General features: G+C 48.5%; 1 protein-coding gene across 1 annotated transcript in view; it reads right to left on the bottom strand.

The window, feature by feature from the left end:
- Abhd17c (abhydrolase domain containing 17C, depalmitoylase) overlaps positions 1–18644 on the bottom strand; it is a 40253-nt gene extending 21609 nt beyond the window's left edge. Inside the window, exon 1 of the mRNA XM_028873828.2 lies at positions 17890–18644. Within this exon, the coding sequence (XP_028729661.1) occupies positions 17890–18431 (542 nt within the window). The 5' untranslated portion in view covers positions 18432–18644. The remainder of the gene's footprint in view (positions 1–17889) is intronic.
- Positions 18645–20118: the final 1474 nt, after the last annotated feature.

Raw genomic sequence — 20118 nt, 5'->3', positions numbered from 1 at the left:
CAGGCTGGCCTTGAACTCAAAGATCCTCCTGTCTCTGCCTCCCTTGTGCTGGAATTAAAGACATGTGCCATCCATCATGCCTGGCCTTCAAGAAGGTATTTAATATCGGTGTTTCGAAACTACTCAAAGCTGGTTTTAAAAAGTTAACGCTAAGCTAGAGACTTGTTCTGGCAACAGGTCACATGGGGAAAACAATGTGGGATTAGTCTCACCACAGGTCTGTGTGAAATGACACTGCTGAACACACAGAGGACCCAAGTTCCTAAACAAGCCTGCTTCCCACACCTGACCCTCTGGGCGTCCCACTGCTGTGACTGACGTCCTGCCACTGGCCAGGTGTATCCTGAATCAGCAGAACCCCGATGCAGGAGGCCCTGTCTGCTACAGGTGTCCCAGAACTGGAGCATCTGAGCTCCCAGGAACCCAAGTGAGGGAGAGCTTTGGGCTCCTGCTAGGTGTAATATCCACCACTTGGAAAGACATATACCAGGTGCCAAAGAAGGCTTTCAGGGTCGTCACTCTACAGCTAAGGCTGGCCTGGGATTCCTCATCCTCTTCCTGTCTCCTTGTGCTGGAATTCCAGTCGTAGGCCATCATGCCCAGCTTATGCAGTACTGAGAATTGAGAACTGAGAATAGGCAAGCACTCCAACATCTGTGCTCATCTTTAGCCCCAAATAAGAATTGTATGAAAATGGGTAGGAAATGGAAAAATGTAAGTGCTAAAGCTAATAATATATACAAGACACATGTGTTTGAAATGACTTCAGTGAAGATAAAAAGGATTCAGCACACCAAGCTTTGATTTTCTTTTTCTGTACACTAGTCTCTGGATGAGTGCATATTCAATTATAAAGAGAGAAGGGACACTTAAGGAACACTTATAAGAAGGTACAAAATTATCTTTAAAAGTCAAGACATAACTAGGAGACTACCTTTCTCTTCAGCTCTCAATGAAACCTCCCGTGACACTGTCTGCAGTTCTGCTTGACCCACTATTTGCAGAGATGCACACTGGGCTTTGGAGGCAGGAGAGAGAGCAGGACAGAAACCACACAGGAGGTGGATGACCACTTCCCTAGCTTTTGTCCAAGGCACACCTGGTGCATTTTAAAACAACCAACATACACTGATAGACGAGGTCATAAAAAGTATCAACAACCTGGTAATTCCATCAACCAAATCTCATGTCGGAATGTGGCTCAGTCCTGGTGTACTTGCTGACATGAACAGGGCCACAGGTTACATCTCCAGCACAACGAAATAAATAACTCAACTACGGACTTGGCACTAGAACTTTTTGAGAGGAATTAAGTCCTGAGTCAAGATGAGTACATCCTAGTGGTCCAATTTTCATACTTGCCAAACTGCTCCTTTCCTCCCGCAAACAAAATAAGGGGGTTACTAAGTTTGCAAAAATTCAATAGCAATCAATGACTGCAGTAAAAAGCAGAAAGGCAGTCGTTTCTGCATTCGGCTTTCTAGGAACTGGCATCGCCTTCGCTTCTTGCTTTCCTGCTTTACCGTGAAGTCAAAATTTCTTCTTGTACCATTGGCATTATAGTCTATATGATCATTCCCATCCTCACGATTCCACTAAGGATCATGTGACTGTCAAAATAGTTTTAAGAACGGAAAGGCCAAACCCACTGACAAGTACCAAGAATTTTACAGGGCACAGCCTTTTTCATCACAAGTGGCCTTGCCTCTGAATCTCTCTGGCTAATTTAAGACTAAACGTGAGTGGGATCAGGGGGCTCCATTCAGTGCTGCTGCCTGCAGACTGGATGGGTCTCCAGAGTCCCCTTGCTGAGGACTAAGAGCCACCACCACATTCTAAACTTTGAGAGCAATGTACCAACAGCTAACGAGCTATGAATCATACCTCCAGCTGGGTTCCTGTGGTCGTGAAACAAGCCTGTCAGGAGAGAAGTCCTTAGGTCAGGAAATCATCACAGAACTGCCCAGTGCCAGTCCTCTGAGCAGCTGCTGCTGAAGACAAGCGCTCTACATCCTGAGTCTACAGACTTCAGTAGGGAAGGTACCTGCCATGCTAATTTAAGTTCCAAAAAGAAATCAAACTGATTTTTTAAAGCATTTCAATACCCCTGAAGAGATTGCAGGGAAAAGCTGGTCCCTATTTAAATGGTATTATTCCTGCAGTGGCCACACTACAGGTTCGAAGTCTGAGCGAAATTAGAGCATTTCAAAATAAAAAATAAATAAATTAACTGAGTTAATCACTAACCATCATCCATTACAGGAGTATGAGTGAGTGAGGTGGAACACTCAACTGCCCTAAGCGGGGCAGGGTTAAACACAGAAGACACTGCTTGGAAGCAACTACCAACAGACCGACTGAGGCAGGCCGTCACAGTAATGTTTAAACAATGGCAAGAGAAATGGCAGCTGATACTTACTCCTCAGCCCCTGGCTCAGCTACACTACTGCTCACTGGCTCCCTCCTAACTCCCCAAGTGGAAGCAGCATCTCTCCTGCTGTTCCCACAGAACTGTTCTCAGATCAAAGGTTTGGAAGCACTTTGAAGACTGCAACCCCTTTAGAAACACCAGGTTGATCTCTTTCAAATCTCTGAGGACTATCTATACTCTGAGCTGACTCATTTCTCTTCCTTTCAGTTTCCTTAAAAAAAAAAATCAAACTTTGGAAACACTGGGAACAACAACTCTTTTTTTGCTTGTTTTTTGAGACAGGGTTTCTCTATGTAACTCTGGCTGTCCTGGAACTCACTCTGTAGCCCAGGCTGGCCTCCAACTCACAGAGATCCGCCTGCCTCTGCATCCCGAGTGCTGGGATTAAAGGCGTGCACCACCGCAGTCAGCAGAACAACCCTTAAAAAACCCCATTTTACAGAGGATTCTGAAGTGTAAGGTTCAGTCAGGAGCGCGCACACAACACACACACACACACACACACACACACACACACACTCAGGAGCGCAAGCAACTGCTCACTGTTTTCTTCCATGTGGTTTCCAGAGCCAGACATAGAATACTGTCTGTTAGAAAACAGCAATGAGTTCCTGAGGGGTACTTTATAAAGGTGTTCAAAGTCATCTTTTCAGATGCAAACTAAATCGTGTGTGTGTGTGTGTGTGTGTGTGTGTGTGTGTGTGTGTGTGTGCGCGCGCGCGCGCGCGCACAACGTAAGCCCCTACCTGGTATTTAGCCCTGCACCAGACACAGACATACCAGGGGCCCAATTTGTCCAAAGACTGAAATTTCTACACATTTTGTTTATTGTCCTGCCCAGATCTAATGTGAATACATGACGTAGAAATATACACCCACTGTACTGGTGTTTGAACTTAGGATGAGAGCAGGGGATGTGAGCCTGTGCACCACTTGAAACAGGCTACACAACTGATGTACACCAAAGGCAAAACCAGTAAGCCAGGTGGTGGCGCACGCCTTTAATCCCAGCCCCTTGGAAGGCAGAGGCAGACGGATCTCTTGAGAGTTCAAGGCCAGCCTGGTTTACCCAGTGAGTTCCAGGACAGGCTCCAAAGTTACACAGAGACATCCTGTCTGGAAAAACAAAAAACCAAACAACAACAATAATAATAAATAAATAAAAAGAAAGAAATGGTCAGTGAAAATTATAATTGGCACACAGACCTCTAAATTCTGATCTTGCTTTTCTGCACTCAGGCTTGAGTGTCCCCCACAAGACACACACACACACACACACACACACACACACACACACACACACACACACACACACACACAAATGTAGAGCACCACCTGATCTGAGAACATAGAACACAGGCCCCAAGGTCAGCCACCTGGGGTCAAACTCTGCTTTGATGTTTAATATGTGACCCAAGGCAAATCACTCATTTTTCCCTAGTCTTCAGTTTCTATACCTGTGAAATGGGTCAACCACAGTGCCTGCTTCATAGATGTGCTAAAAATATATAATAGGTAAAATAAATGTTTTCAGCACCAAACTGCCACTTAACCAATGCTGCCTCAGCAGAATGGGTACAAAACTCTTATTACAACAAATAGAGGCACTGAGGCCCCAAGACAGCACCCGCCATCTGCGTTTTGGTGGTCACCCCGAAGCCACTGCTCCCCTAGGGTTCTGACCAATTCTGTCACTGATCTGTCTGTCATCTTTGCATGACCGATGTCAGACTAGTCAGCTATAACCTAGAGCCTTCCTTCTCACTATCTCTACTGTCTCTCTCTGCAAGTCCCTTCAGGTCATCACACAGGAGCCCCCCTCCAGCCGTCATCTAGCGCCGCGTCTACTGTACGGTGAAGAAGTGGGGGGGCCACACTTGCTCACCACCAGACCAGATAATGAGATCCTGCCAGGAGCCAGAGGGCCAGCATGGCTGCATTTCAATGCCTTTACACTCTTCCTTTGAAAAAGAACAGCCCACACAAAGTACTGATAGCAGCCGAGTGAGTGGAGATGGATGCTGTGTGGCAGGGTGTCAGTAACCACTGAAAGATGAACACTAATATCACGGGGTTTATTCCCATATTTCCTTACTTTGCTTACAATTGAGATTTTCCAAAGCAAGTGGCTTTCCATAAATAACACGGTACGGGGGAAAGGGAGTTCCACGATCTCACAGACCAGAGAGGATGAAGCAACAGTCAAGCACTTAGTGAAACCACGTTCTCGTCATTGTCGGCTGACAGTATTTGGAATAACCACAACCATTCTTACAAGTACTATAGAAACAGAATGAGAAGGCGGCACATATACATATTGAGGATGGTAGCTAGTTCTCTGATAGTGGCTAACTTGCACCCAACACACACACACACACACACACACACACACACACACACACACACACCCTGTCCCCTCTAAGCAATTTGGTCACCTTTTTGGAATGCAGATATGGAGGTGTTGATTTTTCTAAGAAAGCAAGTTTCATTTTTCATTAGGACTGGTTTAAGGAACTGAATTGCAAGCTATCAAGACCTCAGTTTTTAAGTCCTTATATCCAAGATTCCTGTACCTTCCCTGGGCTGAGGTACACTTCCACATTCAACCCTAAAAAAGGACTTCACAGAAAAAAGTCTAAGACTGCACCAGCTACCTGACTGATGCTTTTGTGGCTGGAATTAAGGAGATCAAGACCTATGATCTTGAATCTGAAAGGAAAAAGGCCCTAAACATAAACCCAGTGCTTCAGATTGTCTACCCATCCACTAATGCTACCAGAGCAGGTAGGACCAGCTCTACAGGAAGACGGCTAAGTCTAAGAACAATTAGTTACGACTGCGTCTTTCCTCAAGGAAGTTACATTCCCAGGAGAAGGCAGACACAGACAAGCTACTCAGAGGACTAGGGTGTAACCAAACCCAGCAGAGGCAAAATCAGAGCGATCAGAGTGGAGACAGGGAAGTTTGCTGTGTGGGCAAGGTGAGTGTAAGGGTGGCAAGGGACCAGGAGCCAGAGGATTCCAGATAGCACATGATAGCCAGAAATGGGCAGAGAGGAGTCAAGCTTTTGGAATGGAGGGAGTCCCACTTCCGAAAATACAGGTAGCAGTCTTTCATTCTACAAGAGACAACTCCAACTCCTATCAGATCTAGATTCCAATTGTTTGGGGTGTTAATTAACTTTGAAGTTCTCTGGCAAATGTAAAGTTAAGAAGCTAACTCAAAACTAAGAATGGACTTGAGAAGAAGCTTGTGAAAGTCCCAAGAAACACTTGTCCCACTTTCAGTTCAGAGGGGAAATAGGAAGACAGGCAGGCAGCCAGCACTGTGGAAATGAAAATGTTATCCTTCACCATCCTTAATCCTGTGGGTCTCTGGCACTTCACACATCAAAAGATCAAGAGTACACCAGGCCAGGCCGGGAGGAGGAGGGCTTTTCCAAATGGATCCAGTGGAAGCCAGCAAGCATGCAGTCATGGAGACTGCTGTCAAAGCTGCAACGCACAGCCAGCATTGCACAAACAAAAAGGTGAGCACAGAGAACCTTCCAGGGCTTCATGGAGCTCAATGGGACAAGGGAAACCAGTGACGGCTCCCCAGACAGACAAGCTAGGTAGACAGAACACACACAATCTGATTCCAAGAAGTTCTCTCCCAAACAAAAAGAGGCCAGCAATGAGTGAACTGTCCTTCAGCACTGGTCTCTTCTGGACCTGCAGAAACACCAACCACAGAGACCCTGGAAGGAGAAAACGGACTGAAGAGAGCTCCTGCAGGGTTACCCTGGCAAGGACAGTGATAGAAGCATGCGGATTCCAGCAAAAACGGCAACTCTTTTGTTTTAACTTTTTAAATTTACATTCACCCATTCATGTGCTGTGTGTTGCCGGAGGGTGGGCATCTCGTAGGACTTCTCTCCTTGCACTGTGCAGGTTCCAGTGCTCAAACTTAAGTTGTCAGGCTTGGTGGCATGTACTTTCACCTACTGAGTCATCTTGCTGTCCCCAAAGTGACAACTCGTTCATGTGTTATCTTGGGCAGAGTTTCTATTGCTGCAACAAAACACCATAGTAAATTGGGGATGAAAGGGTTTATTTGGTTGACAATTCCACATGGCTGTTCATCATCAAAAGAAGTCAAGACAAGGCAGGAACCTAGAGACGGGAACTGATACAGAGGTCACGGAGAGATGCTGTTTACTTGCTTGCCCCTCATGGCTTGCTCAGCCTGCTTTCTTATAGAACCCAGGACTTCCAGCCCAGGGATGGCACCACCCACAATGGGCTGGGCCCTCCCTCATCAATCACTAATAAGAAAAAATGCCCTGCAGCTGAATCTTAAGGAGGCCATTTCTCAACTGAGGTTCTCTCTTTTCAAATGATGCTAGTTTGTGTCAAGTTAATCTAAGACTAGCCAGCATAGGTGGTTTGGTTTTCTTTTCCTGTTTGTTTTCAATAGATCCCTTTCTTAATTTTCAAACTTAGCTCTAATCCAGACTGCTCCTGAATTCCACATGTGTGCTCTACTGCTTCTTCTCCATCTCCACTCCATGTCTGATGGGCACCTCAAACTCAGACGCCCAACAGCACACTCCTATATAAACCTACCGCCCTAGCCCTAGCCCTAGCCTCCAGCTCCAGAGAAACAAGGGCAGCTTGCCTACCCCTCAAGCCTCATCCCAGTACCTATGTGTACATTTATTCATCTATTTACTTGAGACAGGATGTAGCCTAAGCTGGCCTTGGACTTGTGAGTCTCCTGCCTCTGCTCCACGTGCCGGGATGCCAGCAAGAGCTGGGATTACAGGAGTGTATCCCCCCTGGCTCCTGCTATCATTTCTGACATTACCATTCTCCATTCTGCATCAGCAGGTACTGCTGGCTTTACCTTTAAAATACACCCAAACTTCGAGTATACTACCTCATCACTCCCACCTGAGACACTCCAGTCAAGTTCTCACTGGTCTTTCTTTTCTAGTGGTGCAGCAGCCCCCCCTTCCCACCCCCATCCTGGAACCTTATCAAGAGCACACCCCTAAAGGGCTAACACCTACATCAAATCACATCACATCTCTATCCAAAGCCCTTCCACAACTTCCAGGTCCTGCAGGGGTCCTCGTCTATTGTCTTCCTCCTTGGAACCCTTGACTTTCCCTTCCCAGCCATTCTGACTTCCTTGATACCCTGCATGTGCCAGGCACACTCCAACCCTGGACCTCTCAGCCCTCTCCTACATACAACTCTCCCTCTAACTGCTTCAGGCCACATGTCCCTCTTGAGACGAAGCAAACCCTAGCCACCCTTCTCTAATGGTCGCCACAGCCCCTCTCCAGTCCTCGAAGCAGTGTGCCGAGCTGGTTTTTCTACAACACTTTCTGTGCTCTACTGCGTGGCCATCATTATCATGAGCAGTGTTTGCCATCAGCACTTGTGAACAGAAACATCTCCAGGCCAGGATTTGCTTTGTTTAGTCAGAATGCCAGGCTCACAGAGGACACTTAACACACCTGTCAGTAAGCAGACCCAACAGGATGTGAGGTGAGCCACAAGGGGGTGGGTGTTTGAGAATTCAAAATCCTTGCAGCAGTTCAGTCCAGGTGACTAGAGGGGCAAGATGGGAGCACAGGTGTGTGCCGTGCAGTGGTGCCAGTCGGAGAAGATAAAGTGAGCAAAGGGATCACGAGGCAGGCTGCTCAACAGTGCCTGCCCATCACACGCTACTGAAACTGTACGGGCTGCCATAGGCGGGCGACACACAAGAACAGGGTCAACACATATTCACCGACGCCTAAGACCAAGGCCACAATGAGCCTTAAAACCAGCAAAATTGCGCATCTAATGTGTAACAGCTGAGTATGGTGGCTTATACTCAGAGGCTGAGGGATGCCAGGCCAGCCTGGACTAGAGAGAGACCCTATCTTCAAACAACCAAGCAGTATACATACTTCAAAACACAATGTCAAGTCTGTCACACTACAGTGACACACTTCCCATGCTTCTCCACCCAGGTGAACAATTGCAGCAAACGTCAGGGAAAGGATGATAGCTAAAATCCAGTCATTTTGCAGGTCCTCCACTGCCTACTTCACAAGCTTACAAGTCCCAGTGTCCTAAGGTTTAGATCACACACCCTCACACCAGTCTTGGGATCGCCAACTCAAACGTGGCATGCCAGACCGTTCTGTTGCAGCTGTATGAGAAGCACTAGAACGCCAAGAGAACCACACAGAGTCATGACTGACCCAGGACTGGAGAGAGACCTCTAGAGAGCAGACAGGAGGCAGGGCTGTAATGGGGAAGAGGTGGCAGATCAGGAAAATGGTTGACTGCTCGGATACATGATGAAGGCGGAAAGGCGCCAAAGGGCTCTCCAGGCTCAAAACAAGGGTGGGCCTTCTTTACGGAACACTGAGCCTAGGTACAAGAAAAGGCCAGCGGGTGCCACCTGAGAGTGGGAACCCTCAGCTGCAGGAACCCAGGATGATCTGAGCGACACACCCATTACAGCCCAAACTCTTAGCCCTCTGTAAGCTTATTTTTAGCTCAGTATGTTCCTAATCTCGTAGAAAAACTAACGTCTTCCATTAACTCCAAGTCGCTATGTTCATTTCTTAACTTACTTCATCTAGCCTAATTATAATATAAAAAGTGCACAGAAGCACATTAGCATGTGAATAGTCTTTTCCTAACAGGTATATAAAAATTACAATAGTACGTGCTGGGAGAGATCCCACAGCACAAGAGAGGGCTTGCTGCTCAAGCTCTACCCGCCCAGTTCAATCCCCTGGAACACACATCACGGTGGAGGCAAGAACCCACTCCACACAGCTGTCCTCTGCCATCCACCCACATGCAGTGGCACATATACTAACATATACATAATAATAAGAAGACTGGTCTTGTTCTGGCACCGTGGACCTTTACAGTCAGTCAGTACTGCTATCACTGCACAGTTTGGCTGCATCTAGGACAATCACTAGAGTCAACTGGGGCTAAGCTGGAACTCTCTTCTGAGTTCCAACCCTAACACTACAGTGGCAGCCAGCAGTCACACTTCCCATCTGTAAGCTCATTCTCTGATGGATATATTCTGAATATAGGTCTGCTTTCCACTCTTCCCCCAAAGCAACTGCCCATACTTCACTCTAAGCATTTAGAATGTCAGGTGAAGCAGCACGCAGGGGTTCTTTGTGTTCCTTTTTGTTTGAAGATATAAGCAGTCCTGTGCTGAGAGGCAGCGGCTCAGTGTGTAACTGATACTCAGCTAACTGTCGCCTGAGCCCTGGGCTTGAGCAAGCCAGACTTCCTGGAAACAGGTTTCCAGTTTCACCATGGTGCCACGGCCCTTTAGTTCTACAGTGAATCAATATCATGGAACTTATCAATGAGCTCTGTTACACAGCCTTGAAAACACTCCCTGAATAGAAGGTGCAAGGCATTATGGGGACATTCATATTTTAAAAGGAAACATGATTCAAGTCCCATGGCCAACTTCAGGAAATGGGCAAGTGACTGCCTATGGTTGTCCCTGTAGCAAAAAGACAGCTAGAAGGTTATAAATGGCTAGAAGAGCCAAGGTTTCACTCCTGTCCTGACATCCCCCAAAGCCTGACTCCTGCTGCATCTGAGAGGGCTCCCTTGTGGCTGCAGCAATACAAAGGACAGCCTGCAAAGTGACTGAAGGTATTGGGTTACAGGTAAGGCTTCTGCTCCTGGAAAGGGCTCCTTTGAGAATATAAACACCTTGGTAGGAGCACAATGCCACTGCACACTATCCTCCAAAGCAACAAATCCTGAGCCCCCCTCTCTCTCTCCTCAGCTCTAAGCACACACCAAAGTGAGGCTCCACTTGGACAGCTCCTTACAGACAGGATGGGGGAATAGCCACCAGTGGGAGTGGTCTCCACTATCACCTGATACAGCAGCTCCAACAGTTCTATCAACAATCCCCAGCAACGGCATCTCATTCTTGTGCCTCACTGTCTCACTGTGGGGAGGTTGCATCAGGACCTGGCGCAGGTATTATCATTTACACAGCATTATCACTTATGCTACTCAAGGGAGGCTGGAGAGAGCCACAGCATCTGAATGGCATCAAGCAAACTTGTAAGTGGAACAGCCAAGACCTAAATCCAAGTCTGTTATTCTAAAGTCTGTTTCCTTCATCACAAAACACCTGAAAGCTCAGGCTGGCAGGAATGTGCCTTTCCAGGCTACCCATGAAAACAACCCTGCTTGTGTGATTCTGACAGACACTGGAAACCAGTTCCAGCTGTCAATCTCCTAAATGAAGAAATAAACCACTGGACCACCTCACGCTGGGGACCTTTAGCCCAAGCCACACAAGCCCACCTGCACTGTGTAGCTTCTGTCCTCATCCCTCTCCTGCCTTCTCTGCCCTACAATCTGTTCTGTTCACACCCACACAGCAGGCTCTTCCAGCAAACCCCCAGTGTCACCCGGTGTCTGTGGGAAGCGCCCATTTTCCTTGGCTGTTCACTACCATCACTCCAAGGTTTCCGTCAGGTGCCCACACATGAAGTCACTGAAGAACAGTGACATTACTGCCCCACTGACCAGGTTTAAGGAATTAACTGTGCTCCGTTCTTCAAGGCCAAGATTCTATGTCACACCCCCAGGAATGGAAAGCAGGGCCCACGAGGAGCAGGACAGTAAATGTGAAGGAAGCACTGGCACGGTGGAGCTATGCATCTGCTCTTCCCAAGACCAGCGCTGAACCTTAATTCCCGCTGTACCAGAGTCAGGAGGATGGACCTTCAGGAGGGGATGGAGCAAGATGGCCCCACCCCCGTGAAAGGAAGGATGCCTTCTGTAAGAGTGGCTTATCGTAAAAGGACCCTTTCTATGCTGAATAGGATAGAGAAACCACAGGGAATAGGAGATAAGGGTAGGTAGGGTTCAGAAACACTCTTTATAGGAAAGGGCACTGTAAGCAAGCACAAGATAGTGCTGCATAAATAAAGCCCCACCCACCCACCCAACTCTAGCCTGTGAGAAGCCTTCCTCCCCCTAAAGATGGCCAGCATTAAGATAATGCAATGTAAATAAAGCCCTATCCACCCACCCAACTCTAGCCCATGGAAAAGCCTTCCTGGAAGCCAAGGCAGGGTCCTCAGCACACCACAGAACCTGGTGGTGCCTTGATCTTAGACTTCCCAGGCTGCAGAATGAAAAGGAAGACATTACTCTTCTTTATAAATTACCTATTGCTACTACAACAGCACAAAGGGACAAAGTGATAGAGTGAGTGAGTTGCAGTGCTGAATTGGAACTACCTGCCAAATCCAAAAGGTCTGACCTATCTACTGTCCATAAATCCTACCTTTTCATAAAAATCAAGGGGCCCGTTACTTAGAACACACCGTACCAAAAAAAAAAAAAAAAAAAAGTCACCGTGTGGTGGGGAGTGGAAGAGACCTCCGGCTTCAGTAAGGGGTTAGCAAAGCCAATGCAGACAAGAAAGCTATGATCAAGTGAACTCTGCAATCTCCAAAGCCAGACTTGAGAGTCTCCCCTGGGAGATGTCTGCTAAACAGAGAAGTTCAAGGTGAAGGGAGAAGAGAGGAGGCAGAGGTAGCAAAAGGACCCTAAGGGTAAGGTCTGAGTAGACTCAGGACAGCCAGCCAACCTTCTTCCAGACTTGAAGACTGAACGTTAGTTAGAGGAGGAGTCTTCAAGAATTTCCTAAGTCAAATGCTGAGAGAAGAGCAGGCCCATGCAGGAGTTACACATTATTAGAGAAAACAGCATTTCTCCTGCAACTGGATCACAGCAGAAGTTCAAGGTCCATCGGACAGAACCAGTCAGCAGGTTTCCCTGGGATGAGGCAAGAACTCAGACTCGGTTCCCTGAAGAGGCAAAGCAGGAAACCCAACAGCCAACTGTGGGGAGAAGGAGGGAGCAGCCAGAGGGGGAGCTCTGTGCAGACAGGCAGGCAGACCCCGACCCTGACTTTCAGGCTGCCTTGCCTGAACACATCTGCTCTGAGGAGGAGCCACCTTCTTCTAAGGGGAGTCTCCCACTGCTCTCGGAACTAGAGCTAGCACGGACAGCTGGCCCTCTAGGTCCACAAGTTTCACACCTTCGATGATTCACCATCGAAGTATCGAAAATACAAACTGTGTGTGTACTGAACGAGACCTTTGCCTGGTCATTATTTCCCGAATTCAACAACTATTTACATGGCATTTACATTTCATTAGATATTACAAGCAATCTAGAGATGATTTAAAGGACGCACGTGGGTTATATGCAAATTCTGTGCCATTTTCTACTAAGAACTTGAGCTGTGGATTTTTGTATCCACGGGGTCCTGGAAACAGCCTCCCATGGATACCAGGAGACAAGTACATTTCCTTTCCATAAATACTACTCTGCTTTCTCCTCCTATCAAGCAGTGCTCAAAGCAGGTTCTGTCTTCGTACTACTGATCAGAATCAAGTGGAAATCCAAGGCTTTTTCCCTTACCGATTCACAGTATTCCTTCTGAGAACAAAGAGGTTACACTACCAACTTCACCACGCTCAGAAAAGGCAACTATGTTACTCTTAAGGACAATGACACCCTGTGAGTGCCAATTTTAAATACTATTCAAAACCAACCGAAGGTGCCTTTCAAGTCCCCACCACCTATGTTAGCACAGCTTTACTGTCTGTCACAGGATTCCCCAAATCACAGATCCTAGGAATGGCAGACATTAAAGTTACCATACAGCATGTGGATACAGGTTCGGCTGCTTCTAAATTCAGTTGTCAGAGAGAGAAGCAGACAGACGATGCCTAATAAATGGTTTGCTGACTGAAATATTGGGTCTTACCAAGGCACAAAAGCTCCTTTCTCACCTCCCCTCTCTGCATCTGCTTTCTCTGTTACCAAATGATTTCCCCTCCACTGTCCTTGCCACCTACATCAAATAGAAGGCTCAGAGGTGACTTCTGTGGAAGACATCAGTAAACCCCACTAACAAACCAAATCACGAATGCCACCGTCTGGGTCTCCAGATCAGAAGACTCAGCTAAATACTCTGCCTACTCTGCACCTCCTTCTTGAGGGTTCCCGCTAAGTCACAATCCCACGTCTACAGTGTGTAATCGCTCTTGCCAAGAGATGTCTCCTTAAAGGGCATGCATAGAGCCTACCTAGATCCACCTAGCCTCACCCTGCCCTGCATACATCAGCCACTTTCTTCCCTCAACTCAAGCACACCACAGGCTCCCACAAGACCCCACGATCTACAGTGTCCTCTCTACAAATGCTTCAAAGCCTGCAGCGGCTGCAATTCACAGTGCACTTGTGATGTCCAGCACAGGCTGCAGAGTTGATGCACCTGCATTCCTGGTGCTCACCATCAGGCTCAAGTTAGTGGCTATTCCCTATGGTCACATGCCAACTTTCTTCTTCCACACTGGGTCACACTTTCTAGCTCCTTCAAACCCTAACTCTCTCCAACACTTTTTTTCAGAAAATATTAAAATCTTTGAAACAATAACCTATTTCTCCAAATAGCACATCCCCCTTTCTGCCTCTGTACCTTTTAAAAAAGGGATTTCCTGCCTTTAGCCATGCAAGTGGCTCTGCACGCTGGGGAGAACTCCAGCTTTCTGTTAACATCACAGTAATAACACATAGGTGCTGCACAGACAGTGGATGAAAACAGAAGACAAACGAGGAATGAGAAGAATCCTTCTTTTGTTCAACCAGACACCACAATGTCAGGAGAACAGCTTGAAAGCGGCTGAGACCACTAGCCAATGCACTGAAAACACCTCACCTCCCTTTGGGTGGACAGTTGGACCCACAGATACTAAACTCTAAAGGTAAAATAAGACCCGACTCTGCAACTTCAAGGCACTGACTCAGTACTCAAGAGTGTACTCACTCAGTATATAAATGAAACACCCTGAACAAATATTTAACCAGGATCTGTATTTTAAGGCCCAGTGCTGGAGTCTGGGAACAGAGAAGACAGGGGCCCTTCCCTCCAGGAACTTTCAACTAAACAGCAGCTGTGACAATGCCATAACAAGCACAAGTCAAGGAGTGAGTACTAGCTGCAAGTGTGTTAGTTACTTTTCATTGCTGTGACAGATACTGGAGTACAGAACTTCAGGTGGATTTACTTTAGCTCACGGTTTCAAAGCCTTCAGTCCATCCAAGTTCAGCTGGCCCTGCTGCTTTTAGGCCTGTGGCAAGGCATGATATAAGGAAGAGAGGCATGAAGGAGGACTGTCCCTCCCCACCCACTGCCACTCCTATGGCAGCCAGGAAACAGGGAGAAGAGAGGAAGAGGCCAGGGCAAGACAAAACCTTCAGAAGCACAGCAGTGAATCAACTCCTCCAATCAGGCTCTCTCCTAGGTTCCCCCATCCCAATAGTCCATCTGACTAAGAACTATAACAGATTAATCTGTTGGCTAAGTCGGGCCTTTGGGATCCCATCACTTCTCCCAAAGCTCTACTTCTGAACACTGTACTGGGGACGAGGCCTTCAACACACGGGCCACAAGATGGGGACACAAAGGATCGCCTAATATAAATAGGATCTTAACATGAAGGGTACATTCAAAATGCCAGCCATGAGCTCAGGAAGGGCGCAGTCCTGTCCCTGGGACACTGGGGCGGCCTAGCTGACTCGTACAACTTATTTCTCAGGGAATAATCTACGGGCCAGGACAGAGACCACCCGGGAGGCAGCAAGCGCTCCAGTCAGTATCTGTGCAGTACGATTAACCAGGAAGTCAGAGGAGGAAAACCACTCACAAAAGACCTTGGTTTTGGAAGAGGGGTTCTGAACCAGCCCAAAAGAACTGGTACTGGGAGTGGAAGATGTCCTTCCATGGCAATGACCTCAACAGAGCTGGGAAGGGGCAGAACTGGCCTTAGCCCAGACACCGTTTCTGAAGGGCCACATAGAGTAAGAGGAAAGACAGGAGTCCAGGCTAAAGGAAGTGGTCGAGGAACCCCGACCAGCCTCGGAATCAGCTAGTGTCTAGATTACCATAAGCCAGACTCACACCTTCTGAGAAATCCACTGACGACAAAAATCAGGTGGAAGCTCTCCAAAGTATCAGTCAGGAGACCTGCTGGTTGGCTGAGATTATCCTCCTGTCAGAATGGGGTGGGCGGATGAAAGCAGTACCCACACAGGCTCTGGGAAATACTCTCCACATTTCACACCCAACACTCTTTTTTTTTTAAGTCAAATAAAACAGAACACATTCTGCTATGCAAAGCACCCGCTTGGGGGAGGGGAGAATGTTTTGTGAAGCATTTGGTTCAGATATGCACAGATGAATGTGTTCGTGAAAGCATGATCAAGATGTAAGACGAACGTCCTGCTGTAGGCAGGCTAATGGCTGGGAAAGCACAGGACAAGAGGACAAGATGTCTTCAAGTTCTGAGATTCTGGGAGGCAGAGGTGGGTGTCACAACTGTCAAATAGAGGCAGGAGGTGATGGTCGTCTCAGCTGCATTGTGGGTTTCAGGCCAGCCTATGATTCATAAAGCCCTGTCTCCAAAACCAGTTTTTTAAGAAACCAAAAACCAAAAACAAAATTCACACTTAATTTAGATATGAGTTCTAGTTATAACATTAAATAGACCACAAGCAAAATTTAGAGATATCATCAGGGAATTCCAATTTTAGCTTACCCCCAAACAATGCTTCTTATATGCAACGAACTGTGGAAGGTAGCTACATCTCACCTGTCACCTATGTGGTAAGACACACACACACACACACACACACACTCAGAGTGAAGGGGCAACCCTACAAAAAAGGCTGTCATTTCCATAAAGACAGGCCCACATAGGAGGAATGTTCTGTAGGAATTTTATAGAAATTCCAAACATCTAGTACCAAAATGTATTTTTAATACCTACACTATGGCAGATTCTAGTAGTTCAAGATTGTGCGACATGTGCTTTTTAAAAATAACTGTGAAGAAAAAAAAACAAACCCATGTGTTTGTATATACGAAAGGCGTGTGTGGGCACAATTACTGAGGTGACAGGACAGCCTTGGAGATCCAGCTCTCTCCTTCTACCTTTGGATTCCACGGTTTCACTCTGGTCACCAGGCTGGCCCTGCAAAGCAGCCTCTACTCACTGAACCATCCAACTAGCCCACGTACTTCTTTCAGGCAAGGTTTTACTATGACCCGGCCAACCTAGAACTCATCCTGTAGCTCAGGCTAGCCTCAAACTTTCAGCAAACCTCCAAGCCTCCGGAGTGCTGAGGCATATCACACACCACCACTCCCTGCTAGTGACGCATACTTTTGAAACCCTTTCCTGAACAGGTGGCATGTAACTACTTGTGGATTCTCAGCCAGTCCATCAGGACATCTGCAGCCTCGTCTACCTACATCATTTTTCAAAAGCTCCACTCCAACTGAGGATATCTCCTCCAAGACCTCAGAAGAATCTGAGCAAGCAACACACAGAGGAGATACGAAGCACTTCTCTATTATACAAGCCATTTTCCCAGAAGCACAAGGGATAATTTATGAACATATGTGCAACACATATGGAAATAAAATCATTACGACTGGCCATGTACTTGAGCCCAGCAAACAGACTTTTCACAAGAATTATACAAAGGTCTCTAACAACAACAGTGCCTATTGTCCTTATTCTGGGGACTCGTTCTTTTGAAGAAATCCAAGCTCATTACAGACAGGACCTCAGGTACAGATGCCACCTGTGCTATAGGGATTAAGTGGGAAAGGTCACAATTACCAAAACAGGTCAGGTCACTTGGCTTTCCCACAAACCAAACATTTGTCTAAGTCCAGAGTAAAACTCAAGAGTTTTTCTGTCTTTTTTTTTTCTTTTTTGATTTTCTTCACCTGCTCTATCCTCAGGCTAATGGCAATTTGTGTCTGGCATGTAAAAGACCCTCAATAAACACTTTCCAGTTCTATGAACGCTAACTCAAGGTCAACAGATTCCCTCAGGCCTATAAGACATCCTGTGCTAGTGGTGGGGCTTTGGGAAGGTGCCAACATCAGCTAACTTCCTGATCTCCTGGTGCCAGCTACTCTGCCCCACCAGGAGGCAAAGTCCTCGCCACACCCGACCCGACCCTGCCTTAACGGCTGTTCAGACATCGCCCCAGGGATACTTTCTACTCGGAAAGTCTTTTAGAGGTCACCGTCTCGCCCCTGCTTTCACAGGCACTGAAAACCCCAAGGTCACTTCCATCAGACCTTTGGAGTCTGAGAGTAGCTCATCGCACAACTCAACCCAAACCAAGTTGGTTTTGCCTTTACGTTAGCACCCCCCACGGCGGCCACGTGCGTTTAACCGGAGCCACAAAGACTCCAGGCCGCGCGGGCCAGTTAAGTCTGAGCTCTCCAGCCCCGAGGGCTGGCGGTTCCGAGCGAATGCTACGATCCCGAAGCACAAGCCCGCACCCCACTCGCAGCTCGGGGCTCACCGGGTGCGCAGCGCCTGCCACGCGGCGTCGATGTCGGCATAGAGGTTCTTCTCGGAGGGCTTGCCGGAGCTCACGCCGTAGCCCGAGTAGTCGTAGGAGAAGATGTTGCAGTTGATGCGCGAGCCCAGGCCGATGTAGAAGCTACACATCTGACCCAAGTCCACGGCGTTGCCGTGCGAGAAGAGCAACGTGTAGCGGCTGGAGGGCGCGCAGCGCACGAACATGCACCCCAGCCGGTTGTCGCGAGCCGTGCGTGAGAAGAAGACCTCGACGGCGTCCAGTTCGCGCTGCGAGTACTGCCAGTCTGCGCGCTCGCTCAGGTGCAGGCTGCAAGCGCCGGGGCCCGCGCCCTCCTCGGCCGCGGCGGGCTGAGCCGCCGGTGCGGGCGCGGGGGTCGCAGCGGGCGCGGGCGCGCGCTGCTCGGGCGCCAGCACCGTGTAGGTGGGTTCGGGCGGCAGGAAGGCCAGCTTGGCGGCGATGCGGCTCGGACAAGGAGGGCAGCAGAAGAGCCAGCACAGCTCGCCCAGCGAGAAACCGTTCATCCTGGGCCGGGCTCGGGCATCGGGGCGGCCTGGAGCCCGCCGCGGGCGGGAGGGAAGCGCAGAGAGCGCAGAGGGCGCGCGCCGGGAGCCGGAGGCCGGCCGAGGAGGCGGAGAGGCCAGGGGCGGGGCCAGGCAGGCGCTACGCGGCGAGCGGGGCGGGTCAGCGGCGGCCCGCAGCCCCGGCGAGGCGCGGACGGCCGGGGCTTGCGCGAGGCACACAAAGCCGGCGGCGGCGGCGGCGGCCATGGCCCGCTCGAGCGCGCCGCCCCGCCCCCGCACGCTGCCGCCACTTCCGGGTTACCGCGCGGCGCGCCCCCACAGGTGGGCGGGGCAACCCATCCGAACGGACGCCCTAGTCCGAAGCAAGACTCCCATATCTGGGCGGGGCTCCCGCCTCTGGGCGGGGATTAGCGCGTCTGGGCGGGGCTGCTCGTTGGAACGCTCTCCGGATCTGAAGCGAGGCTCCTGAATCTGGGCGGGGCTCCCGTGTCTTGGGCGGGGCTTATTTCGTCTTGGGCGGGGCTCTGAAAAAAAGAAAAAAAAGGAGTTGAGGGGCGGAGGGCGGTTGGGATTATCCTGGAATAAAAGAAGATAGGTCTGCAAATACCTAGGGATTCGGTTCTCCAAAACCAACTTCTGTCCTTGTGGGGATTATTGAGAATTTATGGAAAAGAAAATTATTGGGAAAGATAATTGAATGAATTAAAAATGCCTTGTTCTCGTCTATTCAATACTACTTTTTTTTTTTCTTTTGGTTGTTTGAGACAGTTTAGCCTCAGCTGGCTTAGAACTCCTGATGCTCCCCGCCTCCACCACCGAGTGCTGAGATTCCAGACAGTTTGAACAGCCTCTGCCATAACCGTGCCGGACCATCTCGCGCATGATCCCGTGCTGCAGGTGGCTGTTGCGTATGTGTGTATAGCTACACTAGTCTCTCTGTGACCACTATTACAGCAGAGCCTGGTGGTTTTTTACAACAAATGATGTTGATGTGGTCCTTCCTCCCCACCTCACACACCTTACATCCCCCCCTGTGGTGCCAACTGGATACTCCGTATCTATCCTTCATGATGTTAGTTTCTCTCGAATTGTTTTGGCGCCAGTTTTAATCTTGAAAGACAACACCAGTTTTAATTCACTGTGGTCTTGGCATCAGCTTCAAGTGGTTTTTCCAAATAATAATGCTCAGAGCTTTTGAAACCGTGTGAACCGTGGTGTCCACTGGTCAGAGCCTCTGCCCTTCCCCATGGGCATTGGCACCATGCTTCCCATTCTGGGGCAGAGAGGAAGGCATCCCAGGCAGCCAGAGCCCCAACGGGCAGTCACCACTCCAGACCTGTTTCCCTCACAGATGGCCCAAGAAGGATTACAACTTTTTTTAAGCACCCTAATCTAAACTAATTTACCAATACCAAGTTCAGTAGTAACCTTGACTGAGTTTCAAAAGGCCATGTCTTCACTAAATAAATGTTTGAATTATCAAACTGTTCCCAAAGCCTGCCCAAAAAGCCTCTTCAAGTTTGCTGGGCAAAGCTGTTCTCCCCAGAAGGCTTTAGCTTCTGGCCTTGAGTTTCCTTTTTCTCAAAAACTTGGTGAATTGTTACATCTTGTTATATTCTGCCTGCTTGTTTCTCATATTCAGGAGATGTGTGTGTGGTGTTTTTCATGCTGTTGTACCCACTGGGTC

This window comes from Peromyscus leucopus, chromosome 1, assembly GCF_004664715.2.
Source record: "Peromyscus leucopus breed LL Stock chromosome 1, UCI_PerLeu_2.1, whole genome shotgun sequence".
NCBI classification, from domain to species: domain Eukaryota; kingdom Metazoa; phylum Chordata; class Mammalia; order Rodentia; family Cricetidae; genus Peromyscus; species Peromyscus leucopus.
This window is presented reverse-complemented; position numbering and strand designations above follow the sequence as displayed.